This window comes from Meriones unguiculatus, chromosome 9, assembly GCF_030254825.1.
Source record: "Meriones unguiculatus strain TT.TT164.6M chromosome 9, Bangor_MerUng_6.1, whole genome shotgun sequence".
Classification (NCBI taxonomy): Eukaryota; Metazoa; Chordata; class Mammalia; order Rodentia; family Muridae; genus Meriones; species Meriones unguiculatus.
This window is the reverse complement of record NC_083357.1, coordinates 23,550,849-23,568,812: the sequence shown is the minus strand read 5'-3', so window position 1 is coordinate 23,568,812 and position 17,964 is coordinate 23,550,849. Positions and strand designations below refer to the sequence as shown.

Here is a 17,964-nt window from a genome sequence, read left to right as displayed (position 1 = left end):
GTCCCCACGGTGGACCCTGAAGCCAGCTAGCCTAGCCAAAGCTCCAAAACTACACAAAGGCTGTACCAATGCTCCTAGGAACCCAGCTTTTATCTGGAGGGGAAATCTCCAAACATTTTTTCTTATTCCCTTCCATTATCAGATCTTACTGAGTTGTAATTAGCTTCAATCATATGCCGGTGAGTGTTCTAAATTCGCAACAACCCTTAATTTATAAAATAGGTTCTCCAAGGTCAACAATAGGCAGTAAAATTCAAATCATAAAACATTTGGACTATAAGAGACCTCAGAGGTCAGCCTCTTTATTTAAGAAGGAGAAATTTGAGGCCTACGAGAAAAAAAAATGGCTGTTTCAAGGCATAACGCCAGCCAGAGCCTGGGTTTTCTTCCCAGTCTAAAAGGCAAATTGAGATTCCTTCCCTCTCTGCCCAGCTCTTATCATCTCAACCCCTTTCTCCTTTCCCTTTTCATTGCTGCACAATCTCCCTAGATGGCTGTTAATTTGATACTGCATTTATTTGAAACACAGTGCTGGTTTTTTGGTGTTGTTACTGTGAAATATAACTATAATTTTTTTTTTAAAAACACAGACTTTTCTTCTATTTTTCCTACTTATATAGTTCACATGTGTTTTCATGGGACTTACAAAGTACCAATGCTATAACGAGCTAGGGGAAAAACCCATATTCCATAATCCTGCCATCTGGGGGTCACCACGGACAACATTTTGGCATATTTCCTTCCAATCTTTTTTTCTAAACATTTTTTGTAATTATATCAGCTGGCATTCAAGTTTACATTCTGAACTATCAGTTTTACTGAAGTATGTTCCTATTGGACTCAGACCCACTCCACATTTGGGATTGTATTTCTCTCCTTCAGCAGGAATTCATTTATCTGTAGAGAATAATCAGATACCAAAAAACCATGGTCAGAGTTTCATTCTGAGGTTTCTGAGGTTGTTTTTAACTTATTTCATTGCCAAAAAGCTACATGTACTTTCTTCTGTTTGTTTACTTGGATGAACAAAAACCTCCCACTGCCAGATGTGGTGGCCCATTCCTGTAATCCCAGCATTTGAGGCAGGAGGATCAAGAGGAGTTCGAGGTCAAACTGGGCTACATAGTAAGCTGGAGGCAAGCCTGGGCTATGTGAAACCTAATCTCAAAACAAAACACTCTCCCACGTCCTATGTGGATATTTGCATTTAAAATAAGATGCATCTTGGAAGCACCAATTTTGCAAAGCAAAATTACAATGAAGAAAAAAAATAAATTCCAGGCCAGCCAGGACTACATGGAAAGAAATAATATCATTCAAACTCTGTCAACATGTTTGTTATCTAGAGATTTCAACTGTCCATACTAAAACTAAAACTAAAACCAAATAACGGGTGAAGATATAGCTCAGTTGTAGAGAGGGCACCTGACAGCCTGTGAAAGGCCCTACACTCAATCCCCAGAACTACACAGCAAGGATCAAAGGCACAGCAAACATAGCAACTACACAGTGCCCTGCAGACGCTTGGGCCAATTGCAGAAGAAAAATTCATGGTCTTAACCGTAAATGTTTTGGCTCCACTGAAGTCTGACATAAAGTGTGGCTGCATGAAAGAAAAGGAAGCGTTGTGCTCTTTCTGACCCACAAGTTCGCCTGACCTTGGTGTACACCATTAGAGGTCACTAGGCATATATGATAGCTAGCTCATCAATGAAAGTAGCAGTCCTTTGCATCCCAGATGATTTGGCTCAGGTTTGCAGGTTTCTATTACCACTCAAATCTGAGGAGTGGCACAAGCCCAACAGTATTTAGTAATTCACGGCCCTTGAAAACCAGCCCGCCAGGGAAAGAGCTATTGACACGGCAGAAGATTCTGATGGTGCTGAAGCCTATGTAGGAGTCTTCAGCCACGACTTACACTGGCTGTCTTTCCAGACAAAGCCTTTCAAGAGCTTCCTTCTTCTGATTAAGGGCATCATGCTATAATATTAAAATCCAAGAGATTTAGAAATGTGTACTTCAGAGAAACTGTCAAACAGTAAAAGGGTCTCTACTGTTATGGTTTAATGCTGATCTGTAGCACTAACTGCAGAGAAGCCCAGCAGAACTGCCTAGGAGAGAGAGAGGGAGCTCCAGATCCACCTACACGAACCCTGGTCACCTATGCAGCCCGTCCTAGTCCATGAGAGGAGACTGTGCCTGTAAGACATCATAAGCCATCAGCATGTGTCACCAGTGCTTTGAAGCATTTACCTGCAAGCTGTGGTTGAGTAAATCGAAGTCACTGTATCTTCTCACAATCTGCAAAAGACAAAACAGTGGTGTTCTGATTCAGCAAGGGCATCCTGGGATTCTCTGCAGCTCTGGAGCTGGAGCGCTGGGGCCAGAGGAGCAGCGCTGCCCAGAGTTCACTCTGTGTGACTGATAAGCCCAGAAAGTGCACAGCTGCCTCCCAGAGGTTGCCTGGGCCTCCGTAAGCTGGTGAGCGCCAGCCAAAGTCACTAGGCATCAAGAAATTTAAACAATTTTTTGTCTTGTTTTCAGGTCAAATATATTTCGTATTAACTGAGAACATGGATGGGTGGATTAATGATTTACAAGAGAAAGAGAAAGTTTTATTGAGCATAAGTGAAAATAAAAGGAAGCTTTGATGCCATTTGTCCTCGTCGGGAATAAAACATCATCCAATCAAAATGCCACCTCTGCTAAGTCTATTCCTGTAGTTAAGGCAGCCTCACCTCTTGGCAGACCGTCCAGCTTTTATGCCCTGTGTCCTCTGTTGGTTGTACTGATGTTACTGCTCAGAACATAGCCAAATCCAACTAGCCCTGGTGTACTGGCTACTTTTATGTCAGTATGATACCAGTTAAACATATGGGAAGAGGGAATCTCAATTGAGGGAATGCTCCCAACATGTTGCCCTGTAGTGCATTTTCTTGATTGATGACTGATGTGGGAGAACTCAGTTTTCTGTGGGCAGTGCCATTATGGGCTGGGCAAGGCATACAGAACAAGCCAGTAAGCAGCATTCCACTGTGGCCTCTGCTTCAGTTCCTGCCTTCAGGTTCCTGCCCTGGCTTCACTGAGTGATGATGGACTTTGAGGCTGTAAGGTGAAATAAACCCTTTCCTTCCCAAGTTGCTTTTCGTTTTGGTGTTTCATCATAGCTAGAAACCATAAACAAGACACCTAGGTAAGGAAATCACTGTGCATTTGGATAGCTCAACTTCAATCTTTATCACTGGTTCTCAAATTTATGTAGATAAATTACCTAGGTACCACCTAGAACCTTACCTAAAGAGAGTTTTACTCAGTAAGGCTCAGGTGGGATCCAAGAGCCCATTTTTGTTAAGTGCCCCAGTAGAGATGGAAATACCGTAGAGATAGAAAAACTTGTATTAGCACTTGACTAGTCTGGAAGAACAATTCTTGCTAAATACATATAAAGTTTTATGTAAGTATATCCTGATAACAAGTAAGCCCAAGGTAAGGTAGTGTTTAACTGCAAGAAAATGCGAATTGCAGTGCTGCTTTGCCAACACCTAAAATGTGTGACCTCACACCAGTCACTCACCTCTAAAGTGTGAAGCGGAAAAAACGCTGCTACCGAGGACCGGTTTAAGGGTGGAGTAAATCAATGTGTTTAAATCAGTGCTAACTTCACATATGTTCAACAGATAACAGATGAGATATATATTCAAACAAAAGCAGTCTGACATCTTAGGCAAAAAAAAAAAAAAAAAAAGCACGTTTGAAGCACTATGGTCAGAGACCGCCTAAGATGGAGCTAAGGTCTGAGCTAGGTCATAAGGTATAGACAAGAATGAAGGTGGTACCATTAACCCAGGCCTACACAGAATGCAGCTACCCTCTTCAAGCAAACCAGTATGGGAAAGACCGTTAGTTCTCACTGCCATCTTTTTCTCCATAAGGCCAGCATTGAGAAAAGCAGAACTAGGGCCCCTCCCTTAGGAACAGCAGCCAATACCAGTTGTCCGAGAGTAAACTTGTCCATAAAATGTACAGACCTGACTTATACCATTTTATCTGGTAGACTCAACTTTAAGTTTCTGGATTGAGTTGGAGGACAGCTTTCTAGATACTCTCCCTGGTAACCATGTAACCATATACATATTAAGCAAACTACTAGGAACTTTAAAAAAGCATTTTATATCAGTCTTAAAGCTAAAGACCGATGGGGCTAAAAAAAAAAATGGCTCAGAGGTTAAAATCCCATACTGCTTTTGCAGGGGCCCAATTTGACTCCCAACACCCATATTACTTGGCTCACAACTGCCTGTTACTCCTGTCCCAGGGAATCCAACTTTCTTCTCAGGCTTCTGTGGCCATGTCATTCACATGCACAAACCCACACTGAGACACTGAGCCACACACAAACTCAAAAAATAAGGAATCTAAAGGCTTACACCTAAAAAAAAATATGATTTGCAGTACATGAGTATTCTGACTTTTCCATAATTTTTGACACCCAGAGTTTAAACATTTTTTTCAATAGATGGAAATGCTTACCTGCCAGCTATTTTCTGCAGAAATTCCTCTTTGTACTCGGATGATATATTCCTAAAAGGGATGAAAGAAAGAACCTTAGCTGTAAAATAAAAAAAAAAAAAAAAGTGGGTGGGGAATGTAGCTGAGTGGCCATAAAATCAGTAGCATGAAGGGGTCTCAGGGCTCATTGCTCAGCACAGAGCAGGAGGGAGTGGCTGGCTATGGTGTCTGTACTCCCAGCAGTGGGGAGATTAAGGAAGGAAAATGACAAGTTTGAAGCCAGCTTGTGTTAAACAGTGAGATTCTGTTTCAATAAAAGAATCATATGTGGATACGAAATAAATTTATGACTTCAAAAAAAAAAGGTTGGAGTGATGGCTCATCAGTTAAGAGTGCTTGTTACTCTGGCAAAAGACATGGATCTGTTTCTAGCACCCACACGGTGATTCACATCCATCTGTAACCCCAGTTCCATGATATATGAGGCTCTCTTCTGACTTCCAAGCACACCAGGCATACACATGGTATGCATACATACATGCAAGCAAAATACTCATACATAACATAAATAAGTCTAAAAGGGAAAGAAGTGTGTGTGGGGAGGAGGGCTCTGCTGGATAAGGTTGAAGTCTCCAGATAGCCATTTATTTGCACTAGGACTATGCAAAAGGTGATAGACTCCCTTTTCTTAGTGGGGTTCTAAAAGTCTCCTCTGATCTGGGTGACCCCAGGTCTTGTAAGAACGTCACATAGCCCTCAGGATAGATTACAGGCCAGACCCTTCCCTGATAAGGAAACTACTCTAGCAAGCATCTAGGAATTCCTAGAAATGTCCACCCTGCTAAGGAAATCTTAGTCTTAAACGGTGACCTTCAACTGTAGTTAGGATAATTAAGAACTGTTCTCCTCCTTGTGATAGGACCATGCTACTGCATGGAAAATGAGGTGCTGTACCACTACATGCAAATCAAGTATCCCTAACCCCCTGGCCCCTTTGAATCAAACACATTCACCCTCAAAATCCCTCCCTCTGCCCTTGATTTCATACACATTCACCATTTATCTTCCACTGGCCATGTCTCACCTGGCCTGGGCCTCACCAGGCCTGTGTCTTGGCTGCAAGCAGACCAGGCATGGGCTTTGGCCCATACCTCTGCCATGCTTGGCACAGCAGCTTAACCAAGAGCTGTAACACTTTGGTATTGTCATAGGCTTTGGAACGCCAGGTATGTGGCAGGCACAGTTGAGCTGCGCATGAACAAGCTATAAAAGGACCAACCCCCCACTTTGTCTCTCTCTCTTACCTTCCTCTCTTGCTCTCTCCGCCTTACTTTCTTTCCTGGGGTGCCCCACCATGTCTCTCTCTTTCCTTTTTCTCTCTTTTTCTCCACCTCCATCCAATAAATCTCTTTCATATAATATCTGTTGTGGCATCATTTTTAAATAAATATTAACAAACTTAAAAAAAGAAAACTGAAGGTTAGACAACTTTAATTGGGAGATACAAATCTCAAGCACTCTGAGTCCTCACACTATGTTCAGAAAGTTCCAGATCTGGCAGGAGTATAATGTCTAAAATCCCAGTACCTGTAATGCTAGCATTCAGGCGGCAGAGGCAGGAGGATGTATTAGCCAGAAGCCAGCCTAGGCTGCATTATCTATTCACAGGGAGATCCTGTGTACAAACAAACAAACAAACAAAAAAAACAGCAGTAAAAATATTCAACACAAATTCACAACAGAGCAAAGAAAATTATAGACATAGCATTTTAAAAAATTAAGAGCTTCTGGGCAGTGGTGGCACATACCTTTAATCCCAGCACTTGAGAGGCAGAGGAAGGCAGATCTCTGAGTTCAAAGACAGCCTGGTCTATAGAGTGAGTTCCAGGGCATCCAGGGCTACACAGAGAAATCCTATCTGGTGGGAGGGGAGAAAAAAGAAAAAGACCCAGACACTCGAGGAAACTGTCTATTTTTGAGCACAGGCTCAATGAATAGTGGACGGCCATTTAGAAACAGGCTTGTTTTTGAGACAGGTCTCTTTATAGACTGGATTGGCCTCTGAATTTGCGATCAATCCCCTTGTCTCAGCCTCCTGCGTGTTGGGAGCATGGGCATAGGCTGCCATACCTAGCTGTTAGTATGTTCTTATGCTAAAAGACAAAATGAAAACTTCTATTTGTCTGTCTAGGAACTTCTCATTGCCTGTGTGCATCCTGCCTCTTAGGTATAGGCGGTGACCCTCTCTGAAAGGACACTTAAGATTGGATCCAGTGTCAGACAACACAGATAAGGATTAACCTAGGAGCAGGCATCTATGAGGGAGGTCCCAGGAATGTTTTACTGAAGAGCAAAGGCTCACCCTAACTGGATGTGCTGTCCTGAAGCGACTGAACTAAACAGGATAGCTGAGTACAGCATTCATCTGACTCTGCTTCCTCACTGGATGCCGTGTAATAGCTGCCTTATGCTCCTGCCTCCACCCTTATAAGGTACTGAACTTTCAAACTGTAAGCCCAAAACAAACCCTTCTTTAAGTTGCTTTTGTTGGGTATTTTGTCCCAGCAATGGAAAAATAACTGTTCAGGTTTTTTTTCGGTTTTGTTTTGTTAAGACAGGGTTTCACTATGTAGCCTAGGCTGGCCTGGAACTCACAGAGGTCTGCTTGCCTCTGCTTCCTGAGTACTAGGATTGCAGGCTTGAGGCACCACCACCACGGTTTTCTAATTAAAACATAAATTAATCTGGCATTTTGTTACACCCTTTAATCACAACATTCAGAAGGCAGAGGCAGAAAAAGCAAGAGTTCAAATTGTCTATATCGTGAGCTCCAGGACAGTCAGAAGTATGTGAAACAACATCTTTCTATCTTCCTTCCTTCCTTCCTTCCTTCCTTCCTTCCTTCTTTCTTTCCTTCATTTTTCTTTCTTTCTTCCTTGTTCTGTTTTTTGTTGTTCGGGACAGGGTTTCTTCTGCGTAACTCTGGCTGTCTTAGAACTCTCTCTGTAGACCAGGTTAACCTTGAACTCAGAGATCCATCTGCCTCTGCCTCCCAAGTGTTGCAATCAAAGGCATGTGTGATTCTCTCTCCCGCTCTCCCTCTCTCTCTCTGTTTGTACACTGTGTATACCCCATAAGCGGTGTAGCTACAGATAAAGAAAAGAATGGAAAACTAGAAAGGTAATTTTGGTCAGGACATTTTTATTCTCCTTCAATAAATCAAAGATATTCTCTAACTAAATGTTTGTTTGTAGATTCTAGAATTCTCAGAATCTCCATGGAAACTTATCAAAATGAAACGCTTCACTCAAATGTCCACTGTTGTGAAGTAAAAGAAATACCATGGCTATCCACTGCCCAAAAGCCCTAGACACCTAAAGTCAGCTTCCTCCTGAGCTGCACGCTGCAATGGCACCCCAGATTCTCCAGTGACCTGTGCCCACCCTTTTCACCATCTCTGCTGCAGAGCAGACCCTATGTGTAGACGAGAAAGAGTGAACCACCAAGGCACCAAAGACTGGATAAGAGCGTGAAGAAATCCAAGCTGTCACTACTCCATCCATCTGCAGTTGCTTCTGCAGACAGGTCCCTCCCTCCTGCTCCTCTTGACACCACACACATAATTTTGGTCTGCAAGGGAGGGTGGACATGGGCATGTGGCAAGTCATCGTGGTCTGGTGCTGACGTTTTCATATTGCACATTGTACTAGGACCACATGATCTGTAGTGATGAACAGAGAGAAGAGAGAACTAAGGGAAACTTACCATACCTTCCACCCTATACTACTCGTTACTCTACGAGACAGATTCATACTCTCCAAGATCCAGTAAGCTGTCCAAGATGGCACAGCTTTGGCAGAGCTGACTGGGAACCAGAACCTTCATTACTGTCAGGACCTCTAACCTTCCAGATGTGGCTGATAGGACTCACTGACCCGAGAAGCTACTCCAGATAGGCGGCTGCTACTATGGCCCTAAAATACTGGTACATAGAATGGTGAAACAGCTCAGCAGATGAGGTACTTGTTACCAAAGCTGATGACTTGGGTACCTATAACCCACATGGTAGAAACAGAGAACCAATTCCTGTGGGTGGTCCTCTAGCTTCCACACACATATCAGGGAGATGCATAACCCCCAACACACACACACACACACACACACACACACACACACACTCAACAAAACAATATGGATGTCTAGTGCACAGGATTTACTAATTGCCCTCAAGATGCACACTATCGACTCTGGCTCCAGGTTGCCAGGGTGAGGGGCAGTCATTTCCAAAATTGTTGATTAATGCTTTCAGCACAGATCATTTCCCAAGCAAGCACATTCATAGGTGGATGTTGGATCTCACCACATAGTGGCTGGCACTCAGTTACTTGGCTTTGATGAGATTCAAAAAAAACTTTATTTTGAATCTGTCTGGCATCAAGTTTCTTTAGTCAAACCACAAACACAAACCATCGTAACAAAAGAGACTTAAAGCTGAGACTTAAGGAAACCTTCAAACTACCCTCACACCCATAATTCCTCTCTCTTCATTTCAGCACAGCTCTCATAATTACTGTAACACTTAAAGTACACAGAGACACAGAGAGCTAATTGGAGATGTTTTATAGCTATATAGACACAAAAACAGAAGGTATTATCCCCCCTGTGTCCTAGAATCACCTAGAAGACTTCAGAGAAAAGAAAGGATTTCTCTGTTTGCTTGGGTCCTGTCTCCCAGAGTTACTGAGTGGTGTCTGGGCCAAGCAGAGGCACTGACAAGTACAAAGAGCTCCCTAGGAGGCAAGAGGATGGTAAGTCCTAGTCCTGCCTGGGCTACACTGTGAGGCCCTATCTCAAAAAGTAAAACCAATGGGGGGGGGTGCACACTTTTAATCCCAGCACTCAGGAGGCAGAAGGTGGATCTCTGTGAGCTTGAGGCCAGCCTGGTCAATAGAGCAAGTTCCAGGACAGCCAGGACTATATAGTCCTTGTCTCAAAAAACAAAACAACAACAACAACAACAACAACAAAAAAGCAAGCAAGGAAGGAAAAATAAAACCAGTAAAAAATAGACTCATGAGCTGGGTGTGATAGTTCATGTCTGTGATCCTAGCACTTGGGAGGTGAAGGAAGGAGGATCAGGAGTTAAGGGATACCTTGGCTATACAGGAAGTAGACCAGGGGGTACATGAGACTCTTCCTCAAAAAAAAAAAAAATATATATATATATTCATATTTCATATATATATGTTTATATATATGAAAGGAGGAGCCTGGAGAGATGGCTCAGAGGTTAAGAGCACTGACTGCTCTTTCAGAGGACCAGGTTCAATTCCCACCATCCACATGGCAGCTCATAACTGTCTGTAACTCCAAGATCTGACACCCTCACACAAACATACATGCAGGCTAAACATCAAATACACATAAAATATAAATAATAAATGAAGGAAGGAAGAAGGATATAAATCAGAAGAAGCTCTATATCACAGAAATTAAAACCTTTGCATGGGAGGAAGGATACTAGTGAACCAAATACCCACCAAACCTCAAAGATCTTTCCCTCTTCCCTTCCTCTCTCCATAAGGGCTTAGCTCTTTTATATCCTTGGGCATAGTACATACTTAACCTGAGTCTCTTGGGATTCTAGATTTGGAGAACCATTCCCTCAGTAAGGGGAACAGAGTTTTGTGAGCAACAGCTACCTTATCTGGGATGGGAAATGCCCTGTTTGTCTCCAGTGCTGTGCCAATTCTCTGAGTTTGCTCCCAAGCTCACACACTTCCCTACTAGCACAGGTCCTTTATTGGAAGAGCCCAGGAGAATGCACCATAAAAGTGGCCATGCTGAGCAAATAATACTTTTCTGCTCTGAAACTTTCCGGAACTCCTACTGACCACAGGTTAAATCCCAGTTAGCCTTTTACATTTTTGTGCACCCTGAACAAACTGACCCAACCTTTTCTTTCTATCTAATCCCTCTCTTTCAGACTGCTGATATCCTAAATATTCCTGTTTTATGCCTCTCAGCTTGCTGTTCCAAATATTTAAATTCTGGAGTGCTTAGCTTTTTAAATGTTAGCTGCTATTTTCATGCTGTATCAGTGTTTGGGGAAATAGCTCTCTCCAAGCAGATTAAGGTCTTGAGGAGCTAAGATCATACATTTCTTATGTTCCAGATCCCACCCAATACAAGGTGATATCAGCAGCAGAGACAAAGCAAATAATTGTTGAAGGGCATTTGTCACCTGATTGCTCCCTTGGGAATAAGAAATCCTGTGCCAACTATGAACAGATAAAATCAATGTACTCTAAAAAAGTAAAAATAAAGCTCCATGAGATCTCTAAGTCTCAGACTGATTATTTCTCTAAAAAAATCAACATTCAAGTTAGGTATAGTGAAACGCACTCAGGAGGCTAATGCAGATAATAAGGTTCTCCGACTGTCAAGCGTGTATAGTCTTGATGGTACAGCAGGAAGACTATAAGCTTCAAATTAGCCTGGCTACACAGTGAGACTTCCACCCAAAGAAAAGAAGTGCTTTTTTAAAGTTCACACTTAGAAAGTCACATGGTGCCAGCTGTAACTCAGGCAGCAGCATCCTGAGGGGCACCAAGTCTTCTGAGGAAATCTCAGAATAGAATGATTCGTTCAGCTCACTGGCCACTTGCCTGGCTACTCACCAGCTCTACTATTCACTTACAATTAATGATTACTTTGATAAATACTCATCATTTATCACTGCTTCATTTTGCAGATTTTCAGTGCTAGGAGCTACTTTAATTCTATGTCTTACAGGTGAGGGAAGCCAAGTGTATCTCCTTTTCAACTACTGAACTCTATTTTAAACTTCTAACTAATCAGATCATAGACCTTTATACTTTATTCTTCCCAAAACAAAATTCCCCAGTTTGCTTTATGCAAAACCAAAGAGTGCATGTTCACCTTGTTCACAGAATAGTCAAGGAAAGCATCGAAACCCACTCTGATCCCTGCAGTGAAAACCATGATCTTGAGGCCTTTTGAAGCTCACACTCTCCTCTGTGGAATGGTTGAGAATGATCTCCCCGCAGAAGAGCTGGTCTGCACAAAGACTTCAAAGACAGATGATGCTCCAGTTAGACATTCCACAAGGAAGCACTCTGACCTCTTCTGACCTTAGACACGATTACAGAATGGATGTGGTTTGTCTGTTTCTCAGACAGGGTCTGTCGCCATGTAGCCAAGGCTGACCTAGAAGTCATGATTTTCTTGCCTCAGGCTACCAACTACTGGGATCACAGACATTCGTTACCTGGATGTATGTTAGTCAACCCTTGGAGGATTTTATAGAAAAGTGGCCCTTAAATTCTATAAATTAAATTGTATAAGTTGCTAAAATGGGAACTCAATAGCTAAACCCTTACGTCAAAGCATGAACACACAAAAACTCCTTTAAAAAGCTGTTAAATGAAATACGACTTTCACTTATTTGTTCAGTACTTCCTCAATGCCTCAAAGCCAAAGAAATGGATGCACTCAACACAAAGATCTACCTGTCACACACTAGGAGAATGCTAAGCAAACAGACCATGGCCTGTTAGCAGTGCTGATTTTTCTGTGGTTCTGGAGCTCAAGAGGTTGACTATCTGCACCCAAAACTGAGCTACAGTGTCCCCCTCTTTGCTACTTCCCTTTATTACATTGCTTCAAAGACAGGCTTTCTATATATCCTGGTGCCAGGACACTGGGTAACCACAACAGACACCCTGACTCAAGGCCCAACTGCCACCTTCTGGTTTACTGGCCTAATTTTTTTGAGCCTCAGTTTACCCCTCTGCACAATCAGATCTTTCTAATGGGTTGTGGTGAATACTGGAGAGGAACATGGTTAAAGCTGCCAGTACATTGGCCAGGCTTCTTAATTTTCAAGGTATCTGTAGGTGAATGTTTGTCTCTGTGGCAGAGGAGATGATAAAAGAACTGTTAAAGACCGCCTAAAGACAAAAACTTGTTCTCTGCAGAGAGAACAAGTCATTAGCCTCCACCTTTTAGGCAGTGATACTCTAGCTTCCATGTCTCTGATTCTTTCTCATTTTACCATATTTTCAAGTTATGTTCAATTAACATGTTACTTTTATAATAAGAAAAACTAAATTTTTGTTTGTTTTTGTCCTTCAAGACAGGGTTTCTCTGTGTAGCCTTGGCTGTCCTAGACTTGCTTTGTAAACCAGGATGGCCTCTAACCGACAGAGATCCTTCTGCCTCTGCCTCCTTGAGTTCTGGGATTGCAGGCATGCACCACTGCACCTGGCACGGAAAACCAAATTTTAAAAGAACGTTTATTTACAGTGTGTGCACGCGCATGTACAACTTTGTAGAGTTGGCTCTCTCCCTCCATCGTGCAGATTTCAGGAATTGTGAGCAGGTAGTAGTCTTGGAAATAAGCACAATTACTGGCTGAGCCATCTCACTAGCCCCAAACCAGTTTTGTTTTGTTTTAATTTTTTTTGGTTTGTAGGCTGGGAGTATTGCACAGTGGTGGAGTATTTGCCTAGCTACACTGTCTGGATTGCACTTTGTGCAATCCCAGCACTGAGAAAGAACAAAACGCAGTGGGAGTGGGAGTGGCTACACTTGTAACTTAAAACATGCCGCTTTAAGTAAGAATTCTGAGTGGTAAGAACGGAGATTCCTCATCTGTTACCAATCAAAAATATAGTTGATCCATCTGTTTTTGTTTGTTTGGCTGGTTTGTTTGTTTTATTAAAAAAAAAAGTTTTTCTGGGTAACAGCCTTGGCTGTCCTGGAACTCGCCTTGAAGACCAGGCCTGCCTCTGCCTCCTAAGTGCAGGGATTAGAGGTGTGCCACCACTGCTCAGTCACCGCTTGGCATCTTGACTGTGCCGGGGAGACTAGGAAAATATAAGATGAAAATAAAGTAAATTAAAATTCCTATCTGTATAAGGACTGGTAATATAGGTGTGGGGGATGCTGGGGTATAGCTCAGCTGGTTTACTCTCCAGCACCATGTGAACACATATGGTGACATACCTGTAATCCCAGCACCCAGTAGGGACAGCAAGGAGAATCAGAGGATCACGGTCATCCTCAGCTACCTAGAGAATTCAAGTCCAGCATGGGTTGCATGAGAGCCTCTCTTAACGGTAAAAAAAAAAATGGTGGGAAAGGAGCTTGAAATTATGGGTGAAGTGTCAAGCTGCTAGAGTGTTACTTCCTAGTTTTAATAATGGTTCTCACCTAGAAGAAGAGTTGAGCACACCAACGTCTATTCAACCCAGTGAGAATGTTAGTGTCTTCCTCACACATGAACTCTATTTCATAACCAATCATGCATGTCACTATGACATTATATGCCCTGCTGTCATAAGCCTCTTCAAAGGTAGCAAGCCCCTATGCTCTGTTGATAATCCCTCATTTTATTCCATCTCCCAACAAATGGCCAAGGCTCAGAGAGAATCAATACCTTAAACATAGCCACTCAGCTCTTAGGTGGAGAGGCTGACTGGCCTCTATGATCCAAGGACATAGTTCTCCTACTCTATGACCTTAGGCAGATGCATTCACACTATGTAGTCTCCTATCAGTGAACTCAGGTCAGCTGAGTAGGCAGAACCAGTCCATCAGGTCAGGAGGATGTGGCCTATACATAGCTGCATGGTGACAGAGTGCTCAGAACACTGACCACAACCTACTGACTTTAGTGCCCCTAAAGGTTTCAGTCTACCTCCTATCACATGGCCACAAACTGCTGGAGTGAATGTTATCTGGGCACCAGAGGAGCTAGGTCTAAATAAAAACGTTATTTCCCTCCATAATGTTAAGTAAACCCTATTATAAAAATTTGGCAGGTTCTGGAGAAGCAAGAGGGGCAAGGAAGACGGCTTATCAGTAAAAGATGTTTTTTGCTCTTATAGGACAGGGACACAACGCCCTTTTCTGGACTCTGTAGATACTGCGCGCGCGCGCACACACACACACACACACACACACTCACACACACAAATTTACAAAACTAAAAATAAAAAGGATTTTTATATGAACATTCATAAAGCAGTCATCAAGCTTAGGAAGTACTCTGAAATTTAAAATGCAGTTAATTTCACCTGTACAAAATGGAACGGCATCATCACTGAGGCTGCTCTGCTTCCCTTGATGTTAGTATCCCAGGGACTAACAGCAACTGCTCCTCCAGGGGCTTTCTCTGCCATACTTAACAGCAAGGATCATGAAGGCACCAGGACTAGGTCCTGCCCCTCATAGGCCTGGCCAGCCTGGCCCTCTTGCTCAGTCCTTCTCACCAGTTCAGCTCTCTGAAGACAGCAGTAATCTAAGGTTTAACATTTCCCTGGTGGCACTACACACACGGGACTACTGAGCCCTCAGATATGGGTAGTTTAGGTGCTGAAATTTTAATTTAACTAACTAAAGTATCTCAGCAAGGCAAAGCGGGCACATGTATGTAACCTCAGCACTGAGGCCAAGGCAGGAGGACGGAGAGTGTGAGGTCATCTTAGGCTACATAGTAAGGCCCTGTCTCAAGTATTTTAAGTAATAAAGTATACAGTGACTACCGGACTGGCCAGTGCAGTTAAAGACTATCTGCAGGCTTAAGTACTTATGAAATATTTAATGAAAGCATACTGTACATAAGTGTGATGACTTGCTTTTCCTCCATGCAATATACCATGAATCTCTTTCCAGAACAATACATTTGACATCATTTTTAAGAACTATATCAGTGGTGGTTAGGGATCATCTGAAATATTACTGGTCTGAATTTCAATTGCTATAATCAGAAAATACACACTACACTATAATATTTATATGACAAAAGGAGTGTAAAGTATAACAATTTTTATACTGATTGCAAATTTAAACATTTTTGATATATTGTATTAAGCAAAATATTTTAATTATTTCACCTGTTTTGTTTTTTTAATCTTAATTATTAGCAACAGAAAGAGAGAATGGTGTGTGTGTGTGTGTGTGTGTGTACGTGCGCGCGTGTAGGCGCGCACACTCAGACATGCCATGACACACAGGTACATGTGGAGGGAAGGTCAAGGGCAACTTCAGAAATCAGTTCTTGCCTTCTACCAAGAAACAATGAGACTCAGGTCATCGGGTTTGCAGAGGTAGTGTTTTAAGCAGCTGGCCATCTCGGTAGCCCTCTTTTCACTGTTGTTAATGTAGCTACTGGAAAATGCAAAATTCCATATGCCACTAATGCTACATCTTTACTGGCTGGTGCTTTCCACACCCTCAAGTAATGAACTAACTCCATGGCCGTGGCTATGGGGAGAACTGAAAAACTGGTCACCCAAATGACTGTCTGGCTCTGTGGTTCATAGGGGGACTTCCAAGTTGTTGGTATCTAGGTTGGTACAGCATACCATTCTGCAGGTCTGATAACCATTCAAAGTTCACAGGTACCATGGAAGCCAATCTGCCACTCCCAGCCCTGAGGTCTAGAACAACTACCTTGTTTGTACTCCATTTTCTTCAAGTGAAAATGGGCATTAGTAAAATACAAACTCAGACAATTACAAGGACCAAATGAGAAAAACTAGAAAAACATGACTTTTTTGTAAAGTAAAATATATACTTAGCGTATCATCCAGAAATTTTACCCCTAGGTATTTACTCAAAGAAACAAAAATATATCTTCACAATGACTTTACTCAAATGCTCTAAACAAAATATACCCAACTGGAAACAATCAAATGATTACATGACAGTAATTAACAGGAGAATAATATTCAGTAATAAAAAGAACCTTGGAGCCAAGCTCACTGACATGTGCCCATCTTCCTAGAAACTTGAGGAGGCAAAATGATCATTTGAGCCCCCAAATTCAAGGTCAGCCTAGCAATGAATTGGGACCATCTCACTGAGATCAGGGGGAGGGGTAGGCAGACATAAATACTACATCCTATGAGGTTTTACTTGAGAAAAGTGTCCTACAAAAAATGAATGTTAATAACAACAAACAGACAGGAGTAGTTGCTGGGGACAAGAGGAGTATACTGACTACAATGGGATGCTAAGAAAATGTTTGCTGTATGGTGGAGCATCTTTTGGGTATAGCTAGGTCTTGATGAAGCATAATTCTCAATTTTCTGAGAAAGTGCCAGATTGATTTCCAAAGTGGTTGGACAAGTTTGCACTCTCACCAGCATGTGCTGTCACTTGAGTTTTTTATTTTAGCCATCCTGATAGGTGTAAGATGGAATCTCAGAGTTGCTTTGATTTTCATTTTCCTGATGACTAATGACATTGAGCATTTCTGTAAGTGCTTCTCAGCCATTCGATTATCCTTTGTTGAGAATTCTCTGTTTAGCTCTGTACTCCATTTTTTAATTGGATTATTTGGTTTGTTAGTGTTTAATTTCTTATATATTTTGGGTATTAGCCCTCTGTCAGATATAGGGTTGGTGAAGATCTTTTCCCAGTCTGTAGGCTGTCATTTTGTTCTATTGGTAGCATCCTTTGCTTTACAGAAGCTTTTCAGTTTCATGAGGTCCCATTTATTAATTGTTGATCTTAGAGCCTGAGCTGTTGGTGTTCTGTTCAGGAAGTTGTCTCCTGTGCCAATGAGTTCTTCCCCACTTTTTCTTCTAATTGACTTGGCGTTTCTGGTTTTATGTTAAGGTCTTGATCCACTTGGACTTTAGTTTTGTGCAGGATGATAAATATGGATCTATTTGCGACATCTGACATTTGCTCAACTATATTCATAGCAGTTTATTTCATAATACTCAGAATCTGAAAACAACCAAGATGTCCCTCAACAGAAGCATGAATAAAGAAATTATGGTACATGAATTGAATACTACTCAGCTATTTGAAACAAGGAAATTGGTCTGGAGAGATGGCTCAGTGGTTAAGAGCACTGTCTGGGGCTGGAGAGATGACTCAGAAGTTAAAAGCACTAGCTGTTCTTTTAAAAGTCCTGAGTTCAATTCCCAGCAACTACATGGTGACTCACAACCATCTATAATGAGGTCTGGTGCTTTCTTCTGGCATGTAGACAGGATATTATATAAATGACAAATAAATAAATCCTGGAAAAAAAAAGCACTGTCTGCTCTTACAAAGGACCCACGTTCAACTCCCAGCACCACACGGCAGCTCACAACTGTCTGTAATGCAAATTCCAAGGGATCTGACACCTTTACACTAGTGCACATAAAATAAAAATTAAATAAACAAGGAAAACCATGAAATTTCCAGGAAAATGGATAAAACTAGAAAATATCATCCTGAATGAGGTAACCCAGACTCAGAAAGACACGCACGGTATATACTCAAAAGTAGAGTATATAATACAGGATAACCATAATCCACAGATCAAAAGAAGCCAAATAACAAGGAGGACCCTAGGGAAGATGCTTAATTTTCACTCAGAAGAGCAAATAGAATACACTGGAGGCAGACATCCTACCATGGATGTCC

At 42.0% G+C, this 17,964-nt stretch overlaps 1 protein-coding gene across 13 annotated transcripts in view; it reads right to left on the bottom strand.

The window, feature by feature from the left end:
• The window catches only part of Pxk (PX domain containing serine/threonine kinase like), a 70,990-nt gene that overhangs the window by 42,175 nt on the left and 10,851 nt on the right, over window positions 1–17,964 (bottom strand). For all 13 annotated transcript variants that reach the window (XM_021647319.2, XM_021647321.2, XM_060390930.1 and 10 more), the window contains 2 exons: window positions 4,531–4,581; window positions 2,254–2,301 (listed from right to left, as the gene is read on the bottom strand). In XM_021647319.2, the coding sequence (XP_021502994.1) occupies window positions 2,254–2,301; window positions 4,531–4,581 (99 nt within the window). The remainder of the gene's footprint in view (window positions 1–2,253; window positions 2,302–4,530; window positions 4,582–17,964) is intronic.